This window comes from Papaver somniferum, chromosome 2 (genome assembly GCF_003573695.1).
Source record: "Papaver somniferum cultivar HN1 chromosome 2, ASM357369v1, whole genome shotgun sequence".
NCBI classification, from domain to species: Eukaryota; Viridiplantae; Streptophyta; class Magnoliopsida; order Ranunculales; family Papaveraceae; genus Papaver; species Papaver somniferum.
In genome coordinates this window covers 210,018,731-210,044,845 of record NC_039359.1, presented here as the reverse complement: position 1 = coordinate 210,044,845, position 26,115 = coordinate 210,018,731, and the positions used below count along the sequence as shown (strand labels likewise).

General features: G+C 36.6%; 2 protein-coding genes across 2 annotated transcripts; both read right to left on the bottom strand.

Annotated features, from left to right (window-relative positions):
• Positions 1–12,454: 12,454 nt before the first annotated feature.
• Positions 12,455–14,427, bottom strand: LOC113350402. Its single transcript, XM_026594536.1, has 2 exons — positions 13,789–14,427; positions 12,455–13,624 (listed from the first exon to the last, which is right to left on the bottom strand). Exons 1-2 carry the CDS (start codon positions 14,386–14,388, stop codon positions 12,491–12,493), a joined length of 1,734 nt encoding a protein of 577 aa, XP_026450321.1. The 5' UTR covers positions 14,389–14,427; the 3' UTR covers positions 12,455–12,490.
• A 2,796-nt stretch (positions 14,428–17,223) lies between these two features.
• Positions 17,224–19,470, bottom strand: LOC113350401 (E3 ubiquitin-protein ligase mib1-like). Its single transcript, XM_026594535.1, has 2 exons — positions 18,608–19,470; positions 17,224–18,478 (listed from the first exon to the last, which is right to left on the bottom strand). Exons 1-2 carry the CDS (start codon positions 19,448–19,450, stop codon positions 17,357–17,359), a joined length of 1,965 nt encoding a protein of 654 aa, XP_026450320.1. The 5' UTR covers positions 19,451–19,470; the 3' UTR covers positions 17,224–17,356.
• Between the last annotated feature and the right edge of the window lie 6,645 nt (positions 19,471–26,115).

Below are 26,115 nucleotides of genomic sequence, written 5' to 3'. Positions count from 1 at the left end.
TTGTTATTTTTTCATCTTAATAATGAACGATTTTTTGGGGAATGGTTTTTTTTGGGGGGGGGGGGGCATGGTTTTATTTTGGGTAAAGACATTAGAAGTAAATCTAGGTCACCCCTTATCTGGATATTTATATTAATACCTAAATTACCCTCCTGATTAATTTTGGGTGATGATTAGTTAGTGTTGATAATAGTTAGTGTAATGATTAGTGAGATGATTAAGTTAAAGATAATTAGTGAGATTAAAAAATCAGATGTTTTTTTTTTAAAGAAGTAGAATTATTGAGAGAGTAAAGTTAGAGAAAATGAAGAAGGAAAACATGAAAAACGATGGATTTTACCAACCACAACCGGAGGAAGGGTATTTGGGTACCCAGGTGTGCTTCAAACTTAAATAATGTTGGTTGAATTGCTCCAAACTTTCAAAAAAATGAAAAAATTTATGTAGATTTGGGTCAGTTCGGTTACCATATGTCAAGAACATGTAACCGAACACACCTGAAAGTGTAGTTCGGTTATATTTTCCAAACACGCAGGTTACCGAACTCGCTCGTTAATGGAGGTTTTGGTCGTACAGTGTAATGTTCGGTTACCTAGGATAAAATGGTAGGTAACCGAACTTTGAAATTAACAATTTATTTGGGTACATCTTGTGTGTTCGGTTAGTTCGCAAACTTCAACGCAACCAAGTTCCCAACCGAACTGCAGGTTAAAAGTAATTTAGTGTTAGAAGTTCGGTTGGTTCGCAAACTTCAACATATTTTGCGAATCAACCGAACTGGGCTTATATATGCATATATGCAATTAGGAAAACGTTCGGTTACTATGAAATTTATTTCTTGGCGAATTAGCTAGAGTTCGGTTACATAGAAAACTTAACATTTTTGCGAACGGACCGAACTTGTGGACTTCTCATTATTTTCGTAAACTAAAGTTCGGTGATATCCTTATTTTGCGAAGGAACCGAACTTATGGACTTTTGTTGTTCTAATAAAAGAAGTTCGGTTAAAAGTATTTTTTGCGAATCAACCGAACTCTATTGGCTAAGTTCGGTTACTTTGTAGTTTTAAAAATTTTTGCGAAAAAACCGAACTCTATTGGCTAAGTTCGGTTATTTTGGAACTCAAGATAGTGGCCACAACAACGCAGTTCAGTTAGACTGGATTTTTTTTTCGGTTCTAAGGGTGGAGTTCGGTTACTTTGTAGTTTTAAAAATTTTTGTGAAACAACCGAACAGAGAGTTCGGTGACTTAGTATTAAATCCAATAGAACCGAACTGTTCTTCGTGTTCTTCATTTTCAAGAAGTTCGGTTAGTAAACTAGGATTTTTTGGAAAATCGGCCTAACCGAACATGGCTCTGTAACTCCCACTAAAACCCTATTTTGATGATTTCTATTCGATTGAAGCAATCAAAAACAAATTAAAGTGAAGGGTTTGTTGGAAAATACCTTCGGAGTGGTCCCATGGAAGAATCAGGCTGCGGCTGGCGTCTTTTATACTCGATAAAATTATCATGTAACACAACTTAATTGTGATTGCATTGATGTTGTTACATTTCTTAAATAGGCGGTGGTGGTGGTGGTGGGAGGAGGTGGTGGTGGTAATCGGTGGTTGGTGGTGGTGATAATCGGAGGTGGTGGTGGTGGTAATCGGCGGTGGTGGGCGGTGGTGGTGGTAATCGGTGGTTGGTGGTGATGATAATCGGAGGTGGTGGTGGTGTTAATCGGCGGAGGTGGGCGGTGGTGGTGGGTGGAGGTGGTGGTTATATATATAAGTGGTTATTAGGTTGGTTTTAAATTAAATTTGGTTAAGGATAGGTTAGTCATTTCAACGTTTTAGGACACCCCTTATCACTATAGAGAAGGTGGTCTAATAAAACCATGGTCCCAAAAAAAATCGTTGTTAATAATACATAATTAAATCTAATCTTTATTTTTATATTTTTCACCTTCAATATTTCCTTATGTTTTCAATATTTGATTATCTATGATCTGACAGTCGGCTTTAGCAATGTACTGAAGTTTCTTAGTATCGATTCCATCGAAAGCTTTAAACATGCAGATATTTAGATACCGCACATAGGTATATAGATCATAGCCTAAACTTTGATCAAGTCTCAAATTTTCTTAGTGTCGATTACGCTTTCCGAATGTTTACTTTAGCGTATTATGATCAAGTCACAAATTTTGGATGCCCAAGGTTTAGAGGTGTTTACGGTTTCCAGTTCCATATATTTGTAGATCCAGACATTTTAATCGATTTGGTTTGGTCCATCCTTACTGGAAGCTCTTCTAAGGATGATGCACACGTAAAGTCCTCACTAGGATCGGACTTGAAAAATGAAAGTTCTCTAAATCCACCGTTATAATGCTTTGTCAAAAATTAATCACTTAAGTTATGCCAATTTCATAAAATCAAATGTTAGTGCTAAACGAAATTATCAGAATTTGTTTACTTCGTTTAATTCGCCCAAAGATAACACGAAGAAGGTTTATTAATGCTTTTAGAAGGGGGTACATGGAGACATTGGAAAAGAGATCAGGAAGCTATCCCTTGTAATTTTTTGTTTTTCTTTCGTTTCTTGTGATAATGATATTTAAGTTAGTTAGGGAAGTTACTTTTTACCCCTTTGGTCTATGTGGTTGGGGCCTAGAGCCCCCATTGAATTCTTATGTCTTTTTTCTTTTGGGTTAGTAAATTGTTGGACAAAAAAAAAATCAAACTAAAATAAGATAAAAATTACCATGATTTTATCTCGTGTGAATCAAATTAATTATCGATGTATCAAAAACCTAATTAAAATTAATTACCATGAATTTAATTTTCATATAAAATGATATTAATTTATTCATAATTAAAATATACTTAGGATTTCTTACTTTCTTTATTTATTTATTTTTGAAGCAACTTTCTTTATTTTGTTGATGAGATTTTGAATTTATTACCATCAAAAAATCACGGAATGTTTTACCCAGCCAATTAATTACAATAAGAGGAATCAAAATATTTTCTCAAATACTTTCTTTACCATTTTCTTATTGTATTGTAAAAAAGAATTAACTCCATTTATAACTAAGGTTTCAATATACTACAATTACTATAATTATATATCTTGCGAATATATTCCAATTAATATTAAGCCAAATTTTCATTACTATAATATCTTGCGAATAAATTAAACTTCCAAATTTATATTGGCCCCAAAATGAATTTTTGCCAAAATCTTATAATTTTCGAACATTGGTACTACCATAATCGATAGTAACTTGTGTTCATTTTAACTTCGGAATATATAATGGCTCCAAAATGAGTTTTTGCCAAAATCCTTCAATTTTCGAATTTTGATACTACTATAATCGATAGTAAATTATGTTCATTATCTACCGATTGCGTTTAATTTTTAGTACAGAAAATTAAAAGCAGTGCAGGAACATAATCGGTGGATAACAATCAATTTACCTACCGATTATGGTTGATGTTCTTCATTTCTACAATAGCAGAAACATAATCGGTAGATAACAATTAATTTACCTACCGATTATGGTTGATGTTCTTCATTTCTAAAGAACATCAACTATAATCGGCAGGTAAAATAGATTGTTATCTACAGATTATGTTCATGTTACTGCAAATCTTAGAAAAATTTCCGATCAAATTTTTGATTTCAAGCAATCAAATCCTAATTTTGGATCACAACTGCTATCATCTATCCGTTTTGTTTATTTAACTTGAATTTTCTTTTTTGATGTTCTAAGTTTCAACTTTAAGGTCAATGAATTTTGGGTTTTAATTTTAAACAATCAATCATAAAATTGGTTTGATCGATCATCTTTGGTTACAATCAAAATTAAAACGATGAAAAAAAATTTTGATGGGTAGAAAAGAGAAGAAGAGGAATGATATGAAAATAAAGGATATAGGTTTGAATTTAGTATAAAAGTGAAGGACAATATAGACAATTTCTATTTTTAAGACACCCCTTAACCCCCTTCAATGGATGGGAATAAAAAAGTGGCCCCTAATTCCCTCTGAGTGGCCCCAAAAAATGCTAGGTAAAATATAAGCACCAAAAAGTATTACTAAAAGTTAGTAACCTGTTATAGGGGCGGAAGAAATCATTAGAGAGGCAGATATAATAGGACAAAAAAGGTCACCATGTAGTAATTTCAAAAACATCTTATCTATATAATTTTCATAACGTCCAAAAAGCCCTTATTTAATTAATGTTTTTAATTTAATTAGCTATTCATTAGGTTAATGAACTTTTTTTTATATTTAATGAAATATTAAAATGAAATATTTAATGAAATATTAAGAGTTAGGTTTGGTGGAGAGATAGAATAGAGAGATTTTTTTTTTAGAAATTTATTTGACAAACCTAGATTTTGATTTATTCAAACAAAATGAATGATTTCAGTGGCAAATTGGAGGTGGGTGAATTTCTATATGATAGAGAAACCATATTTTACAAATAACCGACGATGGAGATCATGGTATGTGGCTGATCTATTAGCTCCAATGTCAATTTCAGGGCAATTTACGGTTGAAATTAACCAAAAAAACCAACCGTATGAGCCATTTACGGTTGGAATTAACCATAGAATCCAACCTTAGGTGCCACTTACGGTTAGTATCTGATGAACATCCAACCGTAACTGATTAAAATTGGGAAACCCTAATCATAAACCAGTTATGGTTGGATTGTTCTCAAAAACTTAACTTATTTTCTCTCAGGAATTTTTACGGTTGATACTGTTAAAATCGAAACCAACCGTAAATAATTTTACGGTTACAAAAATGAACCGTAACTGGATAGTCCAAATAGTTTTTAGGATTTATGGTTGGTAGTTCTTCAGTAACCAACCGTAACACCTTCAGAAATCGAGTTTACGGCTGGCAATTGAAGAACAACCAACCGTAACTCCAGAAATCATAGTTTCTTTTTTTAGGTTTAAATATATTTGATGATGACTATCAAAGAAACACTGATTTTGATTTTTTTTTTTATGATTAGGCTTGAATAGATGGGAGGGTAATTTAGTCCTTTTAAAATGGAAGAGTAATCTAGACCTTTAACATGACATTATGACACCCCCTAACCAATTTGTTCAGCCCCTCCAATAGAATCATCCGCCCCTATAACAGGTTACAAAAGTTAAAGTGTTTTACAAGTAGATACCAAAGAAGAGTCGTTGCGTCAAAAATGTAATAAGACGATTGGAACCCATAGCATATATACGACAGCCTTCAATTTTGCTGAAACCATCACATAAATAAATTAAGAACGATTTTTTGGGGACCATGGTTTTTTCGGGGATCATGATTTTATTTTGGATAAAGACATTAGAAGTAAATCTAGATCACCCCTTATCTAGATATTTATATTAATACCTAAATTACCCTCCTAATTAATTTTGGGTGATGATTAGTTAGTGTTAATAATAGTTAGTGTAATGATTAGTGAGATGATTAAGTTAAAGATAATTAGTGAGATTACAAAATCAGATGGTTTTTTTTTTAAAGAAGTAGAATTATTGAGAGAGTAAAGTTAGAGAAGATGAAGAAGGAAAACATGAAAAACGATGGATTTTACCAACCACAACCGGAGGAAGGGTATTTGGGTACCCAGGTGTGCTTCAAACTTAGATAATGTTGGTTGAATTGCTCCAAACTTTCAAAAAAAATGAAAATTTTTATGTAGATTTGGGTCAGTTCGGTTACCATATGTCAAGAACATGTAATCGAACACACCTGAAAGTGTAGTTCGGTTATGTTTTCCAAACACGCAGGTTACCGAACTCACTCGTTAATAGAGGTTTTGGTCGTACAGTGTAATGTTCGGTTACCTAGGATAAAATGGTAGGTGAACGAACTTTGAACTTAACAATTTATTTGGGTACCTCTTGTGTGTTCGGTTAGTTCGCAAACTTCAACGCAACCAAGTTCCCAACCGAACTGCATGTTAAAAGTAACCTAGTGTTAGAAGTTCGGTTGGTTCACAAACTTCAACATATTTTGCGAATCAACCGAACTGGGCTTATATATGCATATATGCAATTAGGCAAACGTTCGGTTACTACGAAATTTATTTCTTGGCGAATTAGGTAGAGTTCGGTTACGAAGTTTCAAAGGTACAGTTCGGTTACAAAGAAAACTTAACATTTTTGCGAATGAACCGAACTTGTGGACTTCTCATTATTTTCGTAAACTAAAGTTCGGTGATATCCTTATTTTGCGAAGGAACCGAACTTATGGACTTATGTTGTTCTAATACAAGGAGTTCGGTTAAAAGTATTTTTTGCGAATCAACCGAACTCTATTGGTTAAGTTCGGTTACTTTGTAGTTTTAAAATTTTTTGCGAAAAAACCGAACTCTATTGGCTAAGTTCGGTTATTTTGGAACTCAAGATAGTGGCCACAACAACGCAGTTCAGTTAGACTGGATTTTTTTTTCGGTTCTAAGGGTGGAGTTCGGTTACTTTGTAGTTTTAAAAATTTTTGTGAAACAACCGAACAGAGAGTTCGGTGACTTAGTTTTAAATCCAATAGAACCGAACTGTTCTTCGTGTTCTTCATTTTCAAGAAGTTCGGTTAGTAAACTAGGGTTTTTTGGAAAATCGGCCTAACCGAACATGGCTCTGTAACTCCCACTAAAACCCTATTTTGATGATTTCTATTCGATTGAAGCAATCAAAAACAAATTAAAGTGAAGGGTTTGTTGGAAAATACCTTCGGAGTGGTCCCATGGAAGAATCAGGCTGCGGCTGGCGTCTTTTATACTCGATAAAATTATCATGTAACACAACTTAATTGTGATTGCATTGATGTTGTTACATTTCTTAAATAGGCGGTGGTGGTGGTGGTGGGAGGAGGTGGTGGTGGTAATCGGTGGTTGGTGGTGGTGATAATCGGAGGTGGTGGTGGTGGTAATCGGCGGTGGTGGGCGGTGGTGGTGGTAATCGGTGGTTGGTGGTGATGATAATCGGAGGTGGTGGTGGTGTTAATCGGCGGAGGTGGGCGGTGGTGGTGGGTGGAGGTGGTGGTTATATATATAAGTGGTTATTAGGTTGGTTTTAAATTAAATTTGGTTAAGGATAGGTTAGTCATTTCAACGTTTTAGGACACCCCTTATCACTATAGAGAAGGTGGTCTAATAAAACCATGGTCCCAAAAAAAATCGTTGTTAATAATACATAATTAAATCTAATCTTTATTTTTATATTTTTCACCTTCAATATTTCCTTATGTTTTCAATATTTGATTATCTATGATCTGACAGTCGGCTTTAGCAATGTACTGAAGTTTCTTAGTATCGATTCCATCGAAAGCTTTAAACATGCAGATATTTAGATACCGCACATAGGTATATAGATCATAGCCTAAACTTTGATCAAGTCTCAAATTTTCTTAGTGTCGATTACGCTTTCCGAATGTTTACTTTAGCGTATTATGATCAAGTCACAAATTTTGGATGCCCAAGGTTTAGAGGTGTTTACGGTTTCCAGTTCCATATATTTGTAGATCCAGACATTTTAATCGATTTGGTTTGGTCCATCCTTACTGGAAGCTCTTCTAAGGATGATGCACACGTAAAGTCCTCACTAGGATCGGACTTGAAAAATGAAAGTTCTCTAAATCCACCGTTATAATGCTTTGTCAAAAATTAATCACTTAAGTTATGCCAATTTCATAAAATCAAATGTTAGTGCTAAACGAAATTATCAGAATTTGTTTACTTCGTTTAATTCGCCCAAAGATAACACGAAGAAGGTTTATTAATGCTTTTAGAAGGGGGTACATGGAGACATTGGAAAAGAGATCAGGAAGCTATCCCTTGTAATTTTTTGTTTTTCTTTCGTTTCTTGTGATAATGATATTTAAGTTAGTTAGGGAAGTTACTTTTTACCCCTTTGGTCTATGTGGTTGGGGCCTAGAGCCCCCATTGAATTCTTATGTCTTTTTTCTTTTGGGTTAGTAAATTGTTGGACAAAAAAAAAATCAAACTAAAATAAGATAAAAATTACCATGATTTTATCTCGTGTGAATCAAATTAATTATCGATGTATCAAAAACCTAATTAAAATTAATTACCATGAATTTAATTTTCATATAAAATGATATTAATTTATTCATAATTAAAATATACTTAGGATTTCTTACTTTCTTTATTTATTTATTTTTGAAGCAACTTTCTTTATTTTGTTGATGAGATTTTGAATTTATTACCATCAAAAAATCACGGAATGTTTTACCCAGCCAATTAATTACAATAAGAGGAATCAAAATATTTTCTCAAATACTTTCTTTACCATTTTCTTATTGTATTGTAAAAAAGAATTAACTCCATTTATAACTAAGGTTTCAATATACTACAATTACTATAATTATATATCTTGCGAATATATTCCAATTAATATTAAGCCAAATTTTCATTACTATAATATCTTGCGAATAAATTAAACTTCCAAATTTATATTGGCCCCAAAATGAATTTTTGCCAAAATCTTATAATTTTCGAACATTGGTACTACCATAATCGATAGTAACTTGTGTTCATTTTAACTTCGGAATATATAATGGCTCCAAAATGAGTTTTTGCCAAAATCCTTCAATTTTCGAATTTTGATACTACTATAATCGATAGTAAATTATGTTCATTATCTACCGATTGCGTTTAATTTTTAGTACAGAAAATTAAAAGCAGTGCAGGAACATAATCGGTGGATAACAATCAATTTACCTACCGATTATGGTTGATGTTCTTCATTTCTACAATAGCAGAAACATAATCGGTAGATAACAATTAATTTACCTACCGATTATGGTTGATGTTCTTCATTTCTAAAGAACATCAACTATAATCGGCAGGTAAAATAGATTGTTATCTACAGATTATGTTCATGTTACTGCAAATCTTAGAAAAATTTCCGATCAAATTTTTGATTTCAAGCAATCAAATCCTAATTTTGGATCACAACTGCTATCATCTATCCGTTTTGTTTATTTAACTTGAATTTTCTTTTTTGATGTTCTAAGTTTCAACTTTAAGGTCAATGAATTTTGGGTTTTAATTTTAAACAATCAATCATAAAATTGGTTTGATCGATCATCTTTGGTTACAATCAAAATTAAAACGATGAAAAAAAATTTTGATGGGTAGAAAAGAGAAGAAGAGGAATGATATGAAAATAAAGGATATAGGTTTGAATTTAGTATAAAAGTGAAGGACAATATAGACAATTTCTATTTTTAAGACACCCCTTAACCCCCTTCAATGGATGGGAATAAAAAAGTGGCCCCTAATTCCCTCTGAGTGGCCCCAAAAAATGCTAGGTAAAATATAAGCACCAAAAAGTATTACTAAAAGTTAGTAACCTGTTATAGGGGCGGAAGAAATCATTAGAGAGGCAGATATAATAGGACAAAAAAGGTCACCATGTAGTAATTTCAAAAACATCTTATCTATATAATTTTCATAACGTCCAAAAAGCCCTTATTTAATTAATGTTTTTAATTTAATTAGCTATTCATTAGGTTAATGAACTTTTTTTTATATTTAATGAAATATTAAAATGAAATATTTAATGAAATATTAAGAGTTAGGTTTGGTGGAGAGATAGAATAGAGAGATTTTTTTTTTAGAAATTTATTTGACAAACCTAGATTTTGATTTATTCAAACAAAATGAATGATTTCAGTGGCAAATTGGAGGTGGGTGAATTTCTATATGATAGAGAAACCATATTTTACAAATAACCGACGATGGAGATCATGGTATGTGGCTGATCTATTAGCTCCAATGTCAATTTCAGGGCAATTTACGGTTGAAATTAACCAAAAAAACCAACCGTATGAGCCATTTACGGTTGGAATTAACCATAGAATCCAACCTTAGGTGCCACTTACGGTTAGTATCTGATGAACATCCAACCGTAACTGATTAAAATTGGGAAACCCTAATCATAAACCAGTTATGGTTGGATTGTTCTCAAAAACTTAACTTATTTTCTCTCAGGAATTTTTACGGTTGATACTGTTAAAATCGAAACCAACCGTAAATAATTTTACGGTTACAAAAATGAACCGTAACTGGATAGTCCAAATAGTTTTTAGGATTTATGGTTGGTAGTTCTTCAGTAACCAACCGTAACACCTTCAGAAATCGAGTTTACGGCTGGCAATTGAAGAACAACCAACCGTAACTCCAGAAATCATAGTTTCTTTTTTTAGGTTTAAATATATTTGATGATGACTATCAAAGAAACACTGATTTTGATTTTTTTTTTTATGATTAGGCTTGAATAGATGGGAGGGTAATTTAGTCCTTTTAAAATGGAAGAGTAATCTAGACCTTTAACATGACATTATGACACCCCCTAACCAATTTGTTCAGCCCCTCCAATAGAATCATCCGCCCCTATAACAGGTTACAAAAGTTAAAGTGTTTTACAAGTAGATACCAAAGAAGAGTCGTTGCGTCAAAAATGTAATAAGACGATTGGAACCCATAGCATATATACGACAGCCTTCAATTTTGCTGAAACCATCACATAAATAAATTAAGAACGATTTTTTGGGGACCATGGTTTTTTCGGGGATCATGATTTTATTTTGGATAAAGACATTAGAAGTAAATCTAGATCACCCCTTATCTAGATATTTATATTAATACCTAAATTACCCTCCTAATTAATTTTGGGTGATGATTAGTTAGTGTTAATAATAGTTAGTGTAATGATTAGTGAGATGATTAAGTTAAAGATAATTAGTGAGATTACAAAATCAGATGGTTTTTTTTTTAAAGAAGTAGAATTATTGAGAGAGTAAAGTTAGAGAAGATGAAGAAGGAAAACATGAAAAACGATGGATTTTACCAACCACAACCGGAGGAAGGGTATTTGGGTACCCAGGTGTGCTTCAAACTTAGATAATGTTGGTTGAATTGCTCCAAACTTTCAAAAAAAATGAAAATTTTTATGTAGATTTGGGTCAGTTCGGTTACCATATGTCAAGAACATGTAATCGAACACACCTGAAAGTGTAGTTCGGTTATGTTTTCCAAACACGCAGGTTACCGAACTCACTCGTTAATGGAGGTTTTGGTCGTACAGTGTAATGTTCGGTTACCTAGGATAAAATGGTAGGTGAACGAACTTTGAACTTAACAATTTATTTGGGTACCTCTTGTGTGTTCGGTTAGTTCGCAAACTTCAACGCAACCAAGTTCCCAACCGAACTGCATGTTAAAAGTAACCTAGTGTTAGAAGTTCGGTTGGTTCACAAACTTCAACATATTTTGCGAATCAACCGAACTGGGCTTATATATGCATATATGCAATTAGGCAAACGTTCGGTTACTACGAAATTTATTTCTTGGCGAATTAGGTAGAGTTCGGTTACGAAGTTTCAAAGGTACAGTTCGGTTACAAAGAAAACTTAACATTTTTGCGAATGAACCGAACTTGTGGACTTCTCATTATTTTCGTAAACTAAAGTTCGGTGATATCCTTATTTTGCGAAGGAACCGAACTTATGGACTTATGTTGTTCTAATACAAGGAGTTCGGTTAAAAGTATTTTTTGCGAATCAACCGAACTCTATTGGTTAAGTTCGGTTACTTTGTAGTTTTAAAATTTTTTACGAAAAAACCGAACTCTATTGGCTACCTTCGGTTATTTTGGAACTCAAGATAGTGACCACAACAACACAGTTCGGTTAGAATGGATTTGTTTTTTTTCGGTTCTAAGGGTGGAGTTCGGTTACTTTGTAGTTTTAAATTTTTTTGCGAATCAACCGAACAGAGAGTTCGGTGACTTAGTTTTAAATCCAATAGAACCGAACTGTTTTTCGTGTTCTTCATTTTCAAGAAGTTCGGTTAGTAAACTAGGGTTTTTTGGAAAATCGGCCTAACCGAACATGGCTCTGTAACTCCTACTAAAACTCTATTTTGATGATTTCTATTCGATTGAAGCAATCAAAATCAAATTAAAGTGAAGGGTTTGTTGGAAAATACCTCCGGAGTGGTCCCATGGCAGAATCAGGCTGCGGCTGGCGTCTTTTATACTCGATAAAATTATCATGTAACAGAACTTAATTGTGATTGCATTGATGTTGTTACATTTCTTAAATAGGCGGTGGTGGTGGTGGTGGTGGGAGGAGGTGGTGGTGGTAATCGGTGGTTGGTGGTGGTGATAATCGGAGGTGGTGGTGGTGGTAATCGGCGGTGGTGGGCGGTGGTGGTGGTAATCGGTGGTTGGTGGTGGTGGTAATCGGAGGCGGTGGTGGTGGGAGGAGGTGGTGGTTATATATATAGGTGGTTATTAGGTTGGTTTTTAATTAAATTAGGTTAAGGATAAGTTAGTCATTTCAACTTTTTAGGACACCCCTTATCACTATAAGGAAGATGGCCTAATAAAACTATGGTCCCAAAAAAATCATGTCCCTAAAAAAATCATTCAAAATTAAACACTACACTTAACTTGTGTAACTACTATTCAAATATAGTATACAAGAGAAATGGGGAGAGCCCAAACAAATAAAAGACCGCCAGATACCTAAACACAAATGGTCTCAAGATGCGTTCAAATAATTCATTCTTCTCTTTATGTAACTGATCTATTAACACTTCTTTCTTCAGAATGTGCAACATCACCATTTGCTTCCAATACTTCAACTTCTGGCAGATCAGATACCCAACTATGAAAGCTGACAGGATTACAAGGCACCAGTAGGATGACTTTGATAAAATACTCGAATTTTTGTAAAAAGGAGGAGACATGCTTATGAATACGGATATGTAACTCCCGATCCATACGGTGATTGAAAAGAACAACATCCACGCAAGAACTTTAACCTGTTGATGGATAGAATGCTCGTAGACAGGCCCACTTATGACTATCATGATTATGCTTACAGAAATTAAGAATGCAATTGCATTACATATTATGTAGACAAAGTAAATTCTGGGGTGTGCATAAGCCAGTATTGGTGTCCCAGCATAACGTATGAGATACGGGGTAAAATTCGCATTACCGTCATGCTCGGAAAGGATTGGTTTCCACTTTTCATGTTCCAAAACAATACCAGGTGATTTGCTCTCCACATAAGAATTACCAGAAGCATAAGAACCATTTTTCAGTGTTTCTAACAGATGCCTAACAAAAGTGGCGGTTTTCATAATCATTGTGGAATTCTGGCTCTGGGTGGTGTATTTTTGTGCATTAACCATAGTATGTGTATCATTTGGCTGCGTGTTAATAAGGCTACTTAGATATTTACCAAACTTAGACATGGGGGAGCCATCCACAGATCCTAGATAATAAGTAAAAGTAACAGGATATTCACTAGAATTAAGATAAGAGTCGTCTTGAAATACACCACCTGGTGGATTTATAGCAGCTTGAAACGCGATTCCTGCAATTAACGTTGCAACCACCGTTAATGCACTCACTCTCTCTTTCAACCATTCTTTATGTATTTTCTCTGGCTTCTTAAAATGAGAGGAATCAATATGAAAAGTATCTCTTTGTTTCGGTGTTAACATATGGAGTGCTTTGATGTTCTTGTTGTTTAAGGCATTCATGTCTATTCGGGAGTTCTTGCTCTCGACTAAAAACTTTATACACTGCAAATTAAAGAAAGATTGTAAGTGATTCTAAAGTCCTAAAACATTGAATTTGGTCATGAAAATTGATATAAATAGTTCTTGAAAAAGGAAAAAAAAAAAGATGATGAAGAAGAAGAAGAAGAGAGAATTTGATATAAATCTCAGTATACATTTGTACATACCTCCACTTTCTTCATATCTGCAGCAAGGTGCAAAATCGTGTTCCCATCATCATCTTTGGAGTTGACATCTATGTTGGTAGACTGTGCATCCACAGGCTGCAAGTCCTGTGCCGGTAATAATTTTAGGGACTTCAAACTATCATGTTGGACGCAGAGGTGCAGTATGCTCTCATTTTGAGCATATCTAATGTGAATTGCTTGAGGCTTCTTCTTAATTAACACCTCTATGATCTTATATCGGTCTTCCACCGCTGCTAAATATAGAGGTGTTCGTCCATCTTTATCTTTATCCATACAAACTCCTGCATCGAATTCTAACAACTTTTTCACCATAGATACGCTTGGTCTTGCAGAAGCCAAGTGAAGAGGAGTGCAATCATGCGTGTCTTTCTCCTTCGCGAGTTTCCTGTCAAGACGACATAGTTTTTCTGCAAACTTGACATGGCCGCACATAGCTGCTATATGTAAAGGAGTTCTAAGATGAGCTGTAAATTTTGGATTAAGAAGAAGGCTTGGATTTTTCTCTCGCCACTTCGTAAGCTCGCAAACATTACCTCTCAATGAAATTCCATAAAGCTCATCCGTATTGACGGTACTCATTCTCGCCGGAATCTTAAATCACTGGCTGATCCCTATAAGAATTTGATGAGATGTTTTTACATCCATGGATAGTACCTTAGCTGCTATTTATAAAGGGACTCATCACACCAAAATGATATACAAGATATTTTAGCGAGTCAATATCTGTCCGACTGTCTCCCCCCTCCTTCTTCCCCCTTTCCTGTATGTTTCTGAATTCTGACTCTTCTCTCGTTGTGTGAGTCGTGATTCTCTTATTCCACTGTCAACGAATATTAGTTTACAAACTCGTGCTTAAATTCGTTGACTAATATTAGCTCTTCCTATGATGTTATTTTATCTCTTTATTTCATTTCTCTTTCTTTCTTCCAAATGCAATATGATCAACTAGATGCGATATTTTGTCCAAAAATAAGTGGCCAAGTGATCAGTGATGTTTTTCTGTCAGCAAATCACATGCATGCATTTACTTGTTCTATTTAAGAATCAATTAAAAGATTTGATACCAACGAGTTTTTCGATGAAACAAAAAAATTAACCAACATTGTTGTTGGTATTAATTTGTTAGCACTCTAGACTAAGCCTGAAATTTTACATCTGATCTAACGACCTAGACTCACCACTGTGCTTGCTCTTCAGATTAAAAAATCTCTTAGAATGATCATAGCACTTGTCCAGGGTCAAGTCAAGATATTTGATATGGGCATCTCTCGATTGTCTTTTTTCAAGGGTCAAGTCAAGAAATTAGCGGCACTGTTGACTAGAGTGGTCTTCTATACAGAAGTCAAGCTTGTTAGTGAGAAGCTCTATGCTTTTGTCAGAGACGACAAAGGAAAAAATACATAATTGTGTCCTTGTCTTCTGGGTCAATACCACTTCTCTTGTCCTAAAGGCGTTCTTAACAAGTTCTGCTCACATTCTCGGAAAATTCCGGGAGGAGTCACGTGAAGGATACGAACAAGTGAAGACAAGATATTTAATATGAGCGTCTCTCGCTTAGAAATCAGCGGCACTTGTGGCTGGAATGCTTGTCAAAGTCGAGCTTCCTTTTTATTAAAGTTTTTGCCAATCAATCATAAATATGCAGCGAGTTTCTCTAGCTTACTTCAATTTTCACATTTCTTCGTACTATATGGCCACTTCTTGTCCCTAGAGGCATTCTTAACAAGTTTGCTCAAATTCTCTGAAATTTCCGGGAAGGAGTCATGTGGAGGATACATTTCAAAAGACTGATCTAAAATCTATTTGGCTAAGTTTTGTGTGAAAGAAAAAAAAGTGAAACGCGTAGAAGACTTCATTGGTCCGTCTTGAGATTGCATCGAGTCGTCTCACCTTGTAGATCAGCATATGTCTTTGGCTTTAGAAGTAATCAGAGTTGAAACCTGTTGTTACTAAGTAGAAAAAAACTGCTTAGCGAATTAGATATCCGCAAATTACTGAAAATAAAAATAAAAATAAAAAAATGAATGGGTGGGTGGAAAGAAACATAACTAAATTCAAATGACATTTTCTTGATCAATTAGCCTCTTTGAGCAACTATTATCTACTTTTACTAGCATTATTTCCTTCTAATTTCCTGATAGATTATTACACCTCGAGATATGTGATCAAATAAATATGTCTGTCTATAATACTCAAAGTCGAGCTTTTATAGCAAACTAGGTTGTCCACAAAGACGTCGAAGCAGTAGTATATCTGATTTGCTAATGATCTGACTAATGATGAGACTAGCCGTATTTCTCTGCCTCTACTTCCTCCCCATTTGGTTGTTTGCTCAACTGAATATTCCAGCTTCCTTGCTGTATGAAGTCTGCAACTTTTGCATTTTTGTTAGCTGCTAGTTTGAAAGCCTTGTGATGAGTTGGGCATAATGGAGTTATGGAGCTGAATCTCTCCATTTGTCTTTCCAAAACTTGACAACCCTTTTATTAAATTGCTAGTTTGACATGAAAGTTAGTTTTAGAAGCCTTTTCTCGAATCCCTTTCCAAAGCCCTCTTTCATATAGTATAATTAGAATCAGCTGGCCTTATATCCTCTTTGTCTTTGTTCTGTGTTGTATGACTTAGTCATATGCTACACTACGAATTCACAGAATTTGGTACCCGAATTCTACCTCTGTTAACGAAATGGTGTAGTGTTTCTAATCCCTGAAGCATTCCCTGTGCCGGGAGCCCGTATAATGCCTGCTGCCTCTCTACAAAACTAATTTTTTCCAATGAGCCCGTATTTGTGTGGGCTAAAATCATTCATTTGCCTCTAATGAGCCTGGTATGTCTAAAATCACTCTTTCTTTTTACTTGTTGTCCGTGCTCACCTGTTTGTTTTCGTCCGCTCAAGGAAAAAAAAACTTATGCAGTACAAGTTTATGCAAACGTATTTGTTAATTTTATTCGAAATTAATTAACACACATATATATTAATTTGGGATGCTAAAGTTCATTATAACAGATATATTCGTTTTTTCCTCTGCGCATATTTAAAGTTTTCTGCAGAGTGGTGTTGCATCATCTTTTTCTGTGTAAATGGAATTTCATGCAAGAGTGTCTTCCTGCTCCTCCATGTCTGGTGGATCACCCAGCAGGTTAAGTAGACTTGTAAAATTCCTCTACTTCCTCCTCGTTTGGTTGTTTCCTCATCTGAATCTATTGCTTTTGTACATGAGAAGTGGGAACTTCTACACTTTTGAACATCGTGTGGGAAATTAATTTTGCGCACTTGGAAATGGAATTTCTGAAGTTTGATAACTTTTGTATATTCTAGTTTTTCTGATTTTTAGTTTTCCTGTTTGTCCGTGTTCTTCTTAAGAACACGTCAATCCAAAACAAAAAGATATAGGAACAAAAGTGCTTGACAGAAAACGAAGTTATATTAATAGCAACAATTAACCATACTTGGGGATTACACAAGACATGGATAATTGCTTCAAAAAAAATAAAGATATGAATCATGGAACACACAACATGCTAGCTACACTCATTGCCTTGCTAATTACGCTCGGTTTGTGTAACTGTAGAGAAACGGAAGCGATAAAATGGCGAGAAGTATGAAGTAAAAAACCGGCATAAACTTCAGGAATAGTATTGCTTTTGTCATCAGACTCGTGTGATCACTATGTATTGCACTGTACTCTTTCTGGAACTGGTCGATTAATACATCTTTATGCCTGATCTTCCACCATAGAATTTTAACCCAATGTAGCAACTTCATAACCAAGAAATTGTATCCACACATACAAATCGCCAGGGTCACAATGCTGATAATGAATGCTTGATTCAATAATGGATGGTTAATGTAAAATGGGGGAGACATACTTATGAAAACAGAAATGAAACTTAAGAGCCATGCTGTGATTGCAACAATCATCATCCCTATAAGAACTCTAACCTGGTGATTTGTAGTTTTCTTGGTCTTGATAAACCCACTTATAACTAATACTATTATGCTTAGGGAGACTAGGAATGCAATTGCATTATAAGTCATGTAGAGATTGTATATTCTGGGATTTTTGTAAGCTAATATTGGTGTCCCAGCATAACGTATTAGATAAGGCGAAAACCTAGGCTTATACTTGGAAATGATTTTGTTCCACTTCTCGTGTTCCAGAACAATACCGGGTGATTTTCCCATCACATAAGGTGAATAAGCAGTGTAAGTATTATTATCCAGTGTGTCTAACAGTTCCTGAAGAAAATTGGTGCTATTAATCATATTTGGGCTCTGGGTTAGTGGATGTTGATCTAGATATTGACCAAAGCGACTGGACTTAGTGGACTTAGCCACAGAGCTTAGGTAGTAAGTAAATATAACAGGATTTTCACTAGCCTTGATTTTGGAGTCTTCTTGAAATACACCACCCGGTGGATTCATAGCAGCTGTAAAGGCGATTCCTGCCACCAATGTTGCAACCACCATTAACGCATTCACTTTCTCTAGCATCCATTTCTGTTGATCAGATGGATCTGTTTTTGTTATCTTCTTCATGTCATGGCAACCAATTTCAAGTTTTTCTCTATCGTCCTCCGAAAACATATGTAATGCTTTGACGCCCTTTTTGTTTTCAATATTTATGTTAATTCCGATGTTCTTACTCTCCATCAAATATCTTATAAACTGCAAATCAAGCAAAGTTAATTAAAATTTGAATACAAAACATTGAATTTAAACATCTCTCTTATGCTCATCATGATTCATAAGTCTCAAATTAAATTATTGATAGTTATAATACAGTAAAGATTTTACCTTCATTCGCTCCTTTTCTGCGGCAACCATTTCTGCGGCAAGGTGCAAAATTGTGTTGCCATCCGAGTTTGTGGAGTTGATAGATAAAGCATTCGTGTTCGTGTTGCCATACGAGTTTGCAGAGTTAATAGATTGAGCATTCATGTTCGTGTTGCCATCCGAGTTTGTGGAGTTGATAGATTGAGCATTCATGTTCGTGTTGCCATCCGAGTTTGTGGAGTCGATAGATAGAGTATGAGCATCCATGTTCAAAATTGGTGCACCCGGTGATGGCAATTTCTCGACCAACAACTTTAGTGCGTTTAAACTGTCATGTTTAACGCAAAGGTGTAGTATGGTCCCATATAGACTATTTTGGATGTGAATAGCTTCTGGTGTCTGATTAATCAACGCCTTCATGATGTTAACTCTATCTTTAGTTGCTGCTAAATGTAGAGGTGTTCGCCCTTCATTATCTTGTACCATACAAACATCTATGTCGGGATCCAACAACTTGGAATATTCTAACAACTGCTTCACCATATAAAGGCCTTGCCTTGCAGAAGCCAGGTGAAGAGGAGTAAACCCGTACAAGTCTTTCTCCTTTGCGAGTTCTCCCTTTATCTTCAAAAGTTCTCCCGCAAACTTGACATGGCCACACATAGCTGCTATGTGTAAAGCAGTTCTATTGTGAGCTGTAAATGTCTCAAGAAGAGAAAGATGAGGATTTTCATTCAGCAAATTCTTGAGCAGTTTAACATCACCTCTCAGTGAAGCTTCATAAAGCCCCGGCGCCATTAATCTCACGCTCGCTCTCAAATCTCTAGCTGCTATTGATATATGATGAGATGTTTTGTCATTCATGGATCTCACTAGTATTTCAAAGAGATTCAAACAACCTCCTTAAAACACCAATTGGGATGATAAGAAAACATTTTATTTTTCTCCGCGGTTTCGCTGTATCGCTTTCACACACACATACCAAAATAGTAAAAAACGCGTTAGTCCCACCACCACCAGGCCACCACCAAGACTGTCTACGAAAATGCAATAATCGAGTTAAAACAAAGATAAAAGACAACCACTTGTCTTTCAGCATCTTTGTTGATGATCAACTCTGACTCGATGAGTTTATAGGTAACATGACAAGAAGACATCGCATTCTTATTAGAAAGTGGAAATATTTAAAGTTCATATTTAATTCAGGATCCAGAAATCAAACTCGGTTAATGGATTGAAGACGTGCTGAGGCATGATGCACACTTGTTTTATTTTGAACTAACAGTAACAGATCAAATAGAAATGCACTTTTACATCGGCGTATATGCTCCGGTGGGTACACGAAATAGACTCGCCACGTGTCGAACACAAAAGGAAGAAGCATGACTAGGAAATCTACTTAAAGATCTCAGTCAGGGACTTGTCAATTCGAATGTCAGAATTACCTCGTCACCGACCTATCCCGCGAAGTATTGTACAGAAGCGAGGAGACTTACACGAAGAATCTAAGTTACGAAGGACCAAGCTAGAGTACCCAACAAGATACCAACGAAAAAACCGAAAGGACGAAGTACAGTAACTTGGTTGAAAAGATAGATCGCGAAGTAAATATATTGGAGAACAAGAAAAGAGACAGGTGTCCCGACAAACCCATGTGAAGATAGCGAAAGAAGAGGAAAAACTTTATGGAAAATGGCCTGGGCGAAGTATAAAGCGCTCCCGAGAAGACTTGGCGAAGTAAAATGAGTTGTACCCCATTAAGGTTGATTGGCCTATAAATAGGGGTACTTGGGCAAGGCATGGGGGATCGGATTTTGGGAGAGAGAAAGAATATAGTGTGGAGAGTGAGATTGGGGTTTCCTTGTGTTCAAGAACTTGTATTTTGTTTCCTTAGAATTCATCAATAAAGATTTTCTAGTTTATATTACTTAACATGTCTTAGATCTTGGTCATTTTCCTTTCGGGTGTACTATTGAATTTCCAGTAGTTACATTTTGGCGTCCAGAAACAGGGAACTTAGATTGGGGATTCATCCTCATCTAAGGAGTGGGGAGAAGCTGAAGTTGTAGGAGTGAGAGATCTTAGCGAGAAGTTCCTTTTAAGATTAGGGTTTTAAGAGTAATTGAGATTGACACTAGGATAAGTCGATGACTAGAACACCAGATCGAGCGGCACACATGATAGCGACGAGGAGAAGCAAGCGATTGGAGGACAAAAGAGGAGGAAGAATGGAAAGAGGAGGAACATCGAATACAGGAGAAAGGCAAGGCGTGAACCAGCAACGGACTGAGGAGGCCAACGAGGATAACTTCAGAGAGGGTTTTGTACACACTTCCGACACGGACACCATTGCAGGAGAAGAGATGACTCACGAGGAAATGGAGGAGAATATCGGTGAAGAAGACATGACGTTGGAACAACTAAGGGAGACACTTCGCCTTGAAAGGGAACGAGATAGGGATCTAGCGGAGCAGCATGCCCGATTGACGAGACAAAACGCCAAACTGATGCTGCAGAATCGCCAACTAAACGAGGAAGCTGCAGCTGACGTCACGGATTCATAGGTGGACATGATATCATCAGGAGAAGAAGAGTTACGAAGAAGGAGACATACCCGCGAGGACGACGGAGGAGAGCGAAGAAGGAGACAACGAAGAGAAAACAGTGAAGAAAGAGAACTGAGAAGAGCATTGGAAATATCAAGTTGGGAAGATCAAAGGCGGAGGTATGAAGAAGAGCGGAGATACGAAGAGAATGAGAGGAGGCAAGGAGATGAAAGACAGCGAATTCGACCGGAGGAACAAGAGAGAAGGGAGACGTGGTGAAGGAAGACTCGGTGTGATGAGAGGTGGTCGTCGAGAAGAGAACGGAGGGAACCTGAACCAGAAAATCTTGGATGAGCTGCGAGATATGAGGACGTTGATAAACAATTCGCGAAGAGGCGGAAGAGTGCAGCTGGAAGAGGCAATAGAAGAGGCCGACAAATCTCCGTTTACCTATGATATAATGTATGCTGACATCCCAGAGAAATGTTTACTGCCAACTCTTCCGAGCATATTCAGCGGATCTGAAAGTGTTGTGCAGCACTTGGAACAATACACTCTTTCGTTGATGCAATGGGATGAAATGATGCGGTACTTTGTCGATACTTCCCCGCGAGCTTGGCCGGGGAAGCATTGGCTTGGTTTGACGGGATACCAGAAAGATCAATTTCGTCGTTCAAAGACTTACAGAGAATATTCCTGACCACTTACATCACTAACAACATGCTGAGGTCGGGGATTGAGACCCTATACAATTTAAGGAGGATACCTATGGAAAGCCTGCGAGGATTGGTAACGAGGTGGAGGACGGTATGCAACGAGCTTGCAGGAAGAGTTGACGAGAAAAATTTCATCCTAGCTTTCGTGAACGCGTTGATCCTAACTGATCTGTTGTACACTCAAATATTCATCATTCGCAACTCTTTGACAATGAATAAATTAAGAGAGTACCAAGAGGAATACATAGCGTTGGAAGAACAGCAGAGGCAAGTCAGTGAAGTAGTACCGATTCCAGCAAAGGAAGGGAATTCAAGACTATTCCCGAGGGCAGTGCATGTCGTGGACAATGATCCGAAATATGAAAAGGGAGAGTCGTCAACTCCAATCCCAGCAAAGTTAGTGGCTGTGTCAAGTGGAGATCAAGAATGGATCTATCAACAAAGATATGAAGAGTCAAGACGGAAGAATTATGAGCCACGAAGCTACAACACATGATATCAACAAAGAAACAACCAGGGACCCAGATTTGGAGAGCGGAGATCAAATGCACCAGCTTTTGAAGACATAAAGCTCCCTAGGCTTGCTTAACACAACTGTAGAAAAGGTATGGGAGGCAATAGTATTAATAGAGGAGATCCCACCACCACCTAATTTGGGAAGAGAGCCACCTCCGGGAACTAGGAGTATTGAATTCTGCAGATATTACCGCTTTCATGGGCATCATACAAATGATTGTCAAAACATTCGGCGAATTATACTTCGTCTGATAGAGCAGGGAAAACTCGCACATTTCCTAGAAAATTATGTACCACCACCACCACCTCGTGACAATCAACCGGTATACCGAATTGAAATAGATCGAGGATCACAAAGACCGAATTGTAATACGATAATACATGCAGCGAGGAGCATCCAAAATTTCCATGACAACATACTCAGGAGATTATATAAGAGGGACTTCGAAGGAAACGAAATATTCAGCATCAACACGAAGGAACCGTTAGAGGAATGACAGAAAAGAGAAATAACGTTTTCAGCGAAAGATGCACCCGAAGGAGGAAACTCGCATAGAAACCCTTTGGTTATAACCCTAAATTTTGGGAAATACTCAAAGTGGGAAGACGACAAAGCTGAGAAAGGGAAAATCTGGGAAATTGACAGAATCTTGGTGGATACAGGGAGCTCGGTCGATATACTCTTTTATCATGCCTTTAAGACCATGGGATACATGACTCGGATCTCGTACCGTCGACGTACAACATATATGGGTTTAACGGAGTCGAGTCTAAACCAAAGGGAGAACTAGTTATAAAGATTTTTGCTGGCGAGCTGGAAGAAAAGTCACAGTCTGCGTGATAGACATAGACTCACCGTACAATGTTCTTATAGGAAGACCATGGATACATGGGATAAAAGGAATCGTATTTACATATCATCAGATCATACGGTTTCCTATGCCAAGTGCAATTGGTGAAATAAGGGGAGATCTTAAGGACGCACAAGATTGTATTAAAAAGGATGTCCATAGTTGTGAGGAGAAGATAAGGAAGAAAATAGAATAAATAAAGAAGGCATGCGAAGAAAGAAGAGCAGAGCGGTTGATGATATTCACAATTAGGATAAGTGAAGAGCTAGTTGCAACGCAGAAAGACGAAGAAGAGGCGGAGAAAACAACGATGGACGGCGAGAAGAACCGCGAGATGACATCAGAAAAGGGAAGCCAAGTTGAAATAAAGCAAAGCGGAAATGCAAAGAAGGGAAAGACGGCCGAAGAATGTGAGGTAACGAGAAACGAGAAAGAAGTCCCTGCCATAAAGGAAAAACGAACCCCGCGAGGAGCAAAGACAAACAGCTCCGAACGCAAAAAAGTAATGATACAGGAGGCTGAGGGAAGCATCGAATTACGTGATTCTCTAGATAAGGGAGGAAAAGCTTGCGAAGAAGAAGAAATGAAGCGATTAAAGAAAGAACTCTACGAAGAATGAAGAAAGAAGGAGGATTTGGTGAGGGAGCGTATAAGATTGGAAAGGAAAAATGAGAAGCTTGTAATTAAGAACAATCATCTAAAAAGGAAGAAAGTGGAAAGTAATGCACAAAGAGGAACACATGCTCCATAAAGGGCATCAGCAATTGAAGGACGACACGAAAATCGGCGAGAAAACAAGGGACGAGGAGAACAAAATGAACGGGAAGACCTAAAAAGAGCCATAGAGAATAACAGAAGGGAATTCCGAGAAAGAGAGTATCTAATGCAGCAATCAATGATGACCGATGGGAAAAGAAACAATATCCCAGTGACGAAAAAGACAACTGGACTGCAGCCAGAAATGATGAACAAATGCGCGAAAAACAAACCATGCAAATCGGAAATTGCGGCACTGTTCTCGTTAAAGCAAAGGGAAATGAAAGTTTACAAAGTCTGGTGGCGAGATGGGATGCAATTTGTAAAGAATTAAAAGGAAGGATTTCCGAGGAAGATTTAGTGCGCACGTTCATCTATGCGCTGTCAACTAGACATCCATTATTTCCGACTTTGTTCAAGATCAGAAACGAAGTGAAAATGAGGTAGTTGAAAAGATACCAATCTGAACACATTCGCATGGAAGAACACTGATAATGGAGGAAGAGCATGGAAGAACAATGATAATGGAGGAAGAGTCGTAGGAATAAGATGAATGTACTTATTTTAATCCCTCAATTGATAATGTATCAAATTTTCCTTTAAGAAAGATAAGACCTCGCATTAGGAGGCAAATAAGATCACGAAATAAAAAGTTTTAGGGAAACTTAAAACCTTTGCCTAAGAAGGCTGAGAATCCACGGCATGTACCCTAGTTCGCATGAAAATGCAAGAGGCAAGACCTAACGCATGTTGTGAACAACTCTCGGAGAGAAAGTTTGGGGCAATGATAAGACCTATCCGCCGAGGGTTCCTTTCATGATGGCCTTCGGTAAGGAGTGCAGAAATATGACCAAGACGCTGACGTATTCGGTTGAGCTGCGGGTGCCTGAGATACGATGCACTTGATCCCACATAAACCTCACTTAGGATGTGACTTCGTAAAGTAAACTAGATTCGCAAAGGGAGAAACCTAGAGTCATTTTTAAAATGATTATATCATCAAAAACAAAGTCACAGTAAACTAGATTCGCGAATCGCAATCATATGTTAAGACTTTCCAACCATCAAATAATTTCTAGCAAAGAAGAACAACATTGGCATCAAATCTAACTAAACAATGAATACTTTTAGGAGAAAGTAGCACCTTTAGCTGGAGGCGCCACTGTTTCCTAGCAAAACTTACCCTCAATTCCACCAGTAAATGGAGGAAAAGAGTATCAATGACAGTTTTACAACACAAAACAGCACAAACCCAAGCTAGCTAATTCATTAATCAATTATTTAGTTAGACTATGCAATGCAATGATTCTTCTGGGGGACTATGTTCAATCATCATAAGTCAGACATGTGAGCAACCAAAATGAACATCAACAACAACAAAAACAGCAACGACAACTCGACAAGAACAGATGAAACTATGAAATCTGTTCAATTAGTTACCATAATTTTAAACATGTAAGCAATCGAAACAAACAACATAAAAAATCATAAAAATGAAGATATAATAAGAATTGCTCACAGGTATCATCACTGGTAGCTGGTTGAATACCTCCTGTTACATCTCAATATTAAGCTATCTTCATAACTCATTGTTAAGTATTCAATTTCCAATGCCAGTACTAGAGTCTCCAAATCAGAACACTTGTTCCTCCAAAATTCAGTTGCATCCTCATCTCTAACAGCAGTCTTCTTCTCAAGCTCCAATTTCATCTTCACAATCTCTATTTCCTTCTCCGCAAGATCTAATTCCACAAACACTTGCTCCAAACTCTCCAATTCACTAATTCCTGTTGATGGTTTTAGTTCTCCAGATGTTGTTTCGATATTATGGGTTCAGTAATACTGCTCCACAGCAACACCAATTCATCACCAGCAATCTTCAACCATCAGCTTCTCCAAAACCTTCATGAATCTCTCAAACCCATTAAACCCTGAATCGGTGTTTACTGAAATCTCATAAATCCTCATCATCAAACTCTCGTTGCTGCCTCTTCCAGATTCAACCCAAAAACCCATTTCGAATCAGACCCTTTTATCCTCAAGAACACCAACACATTATTTCGACCTCAATAGAGATCAATTTCTGCATCTTCTTCTTCCCTGGCCCTCTATTCATCAGCGTCAATTCATCCTCCAACCTTGAT

Coding starts and splice junctions, on each gene's coding strand:
- LOC113350401 (XM_026594535.1), bottom strand. CDS start 19,450: ATGAATGACAAAACATCTCATCATATATCAATAGCAGCTAGAGATTTG. Junction 18,479..18,607: donor CAGAAAAGGAGCGAATGAAG/GTAAAATCTTTA, acceptor CTTGATTTGCAG/TTTATAAGATATTTGATGGA.
- LOC113350402 (XM_026594536.1), bottom strand. CDS start 14,388: ATGAGTACCGTCAATACGGATGAGCTTTATGGAATTTCATTGAGAGGT. Junction 13,625..13,788: donor CAGATATGAAGAAAGTGGAG/GTATGTACAAAT, acceptor TTTAATTTGCAG/TGTATAAAGTTTTTAGTCGA.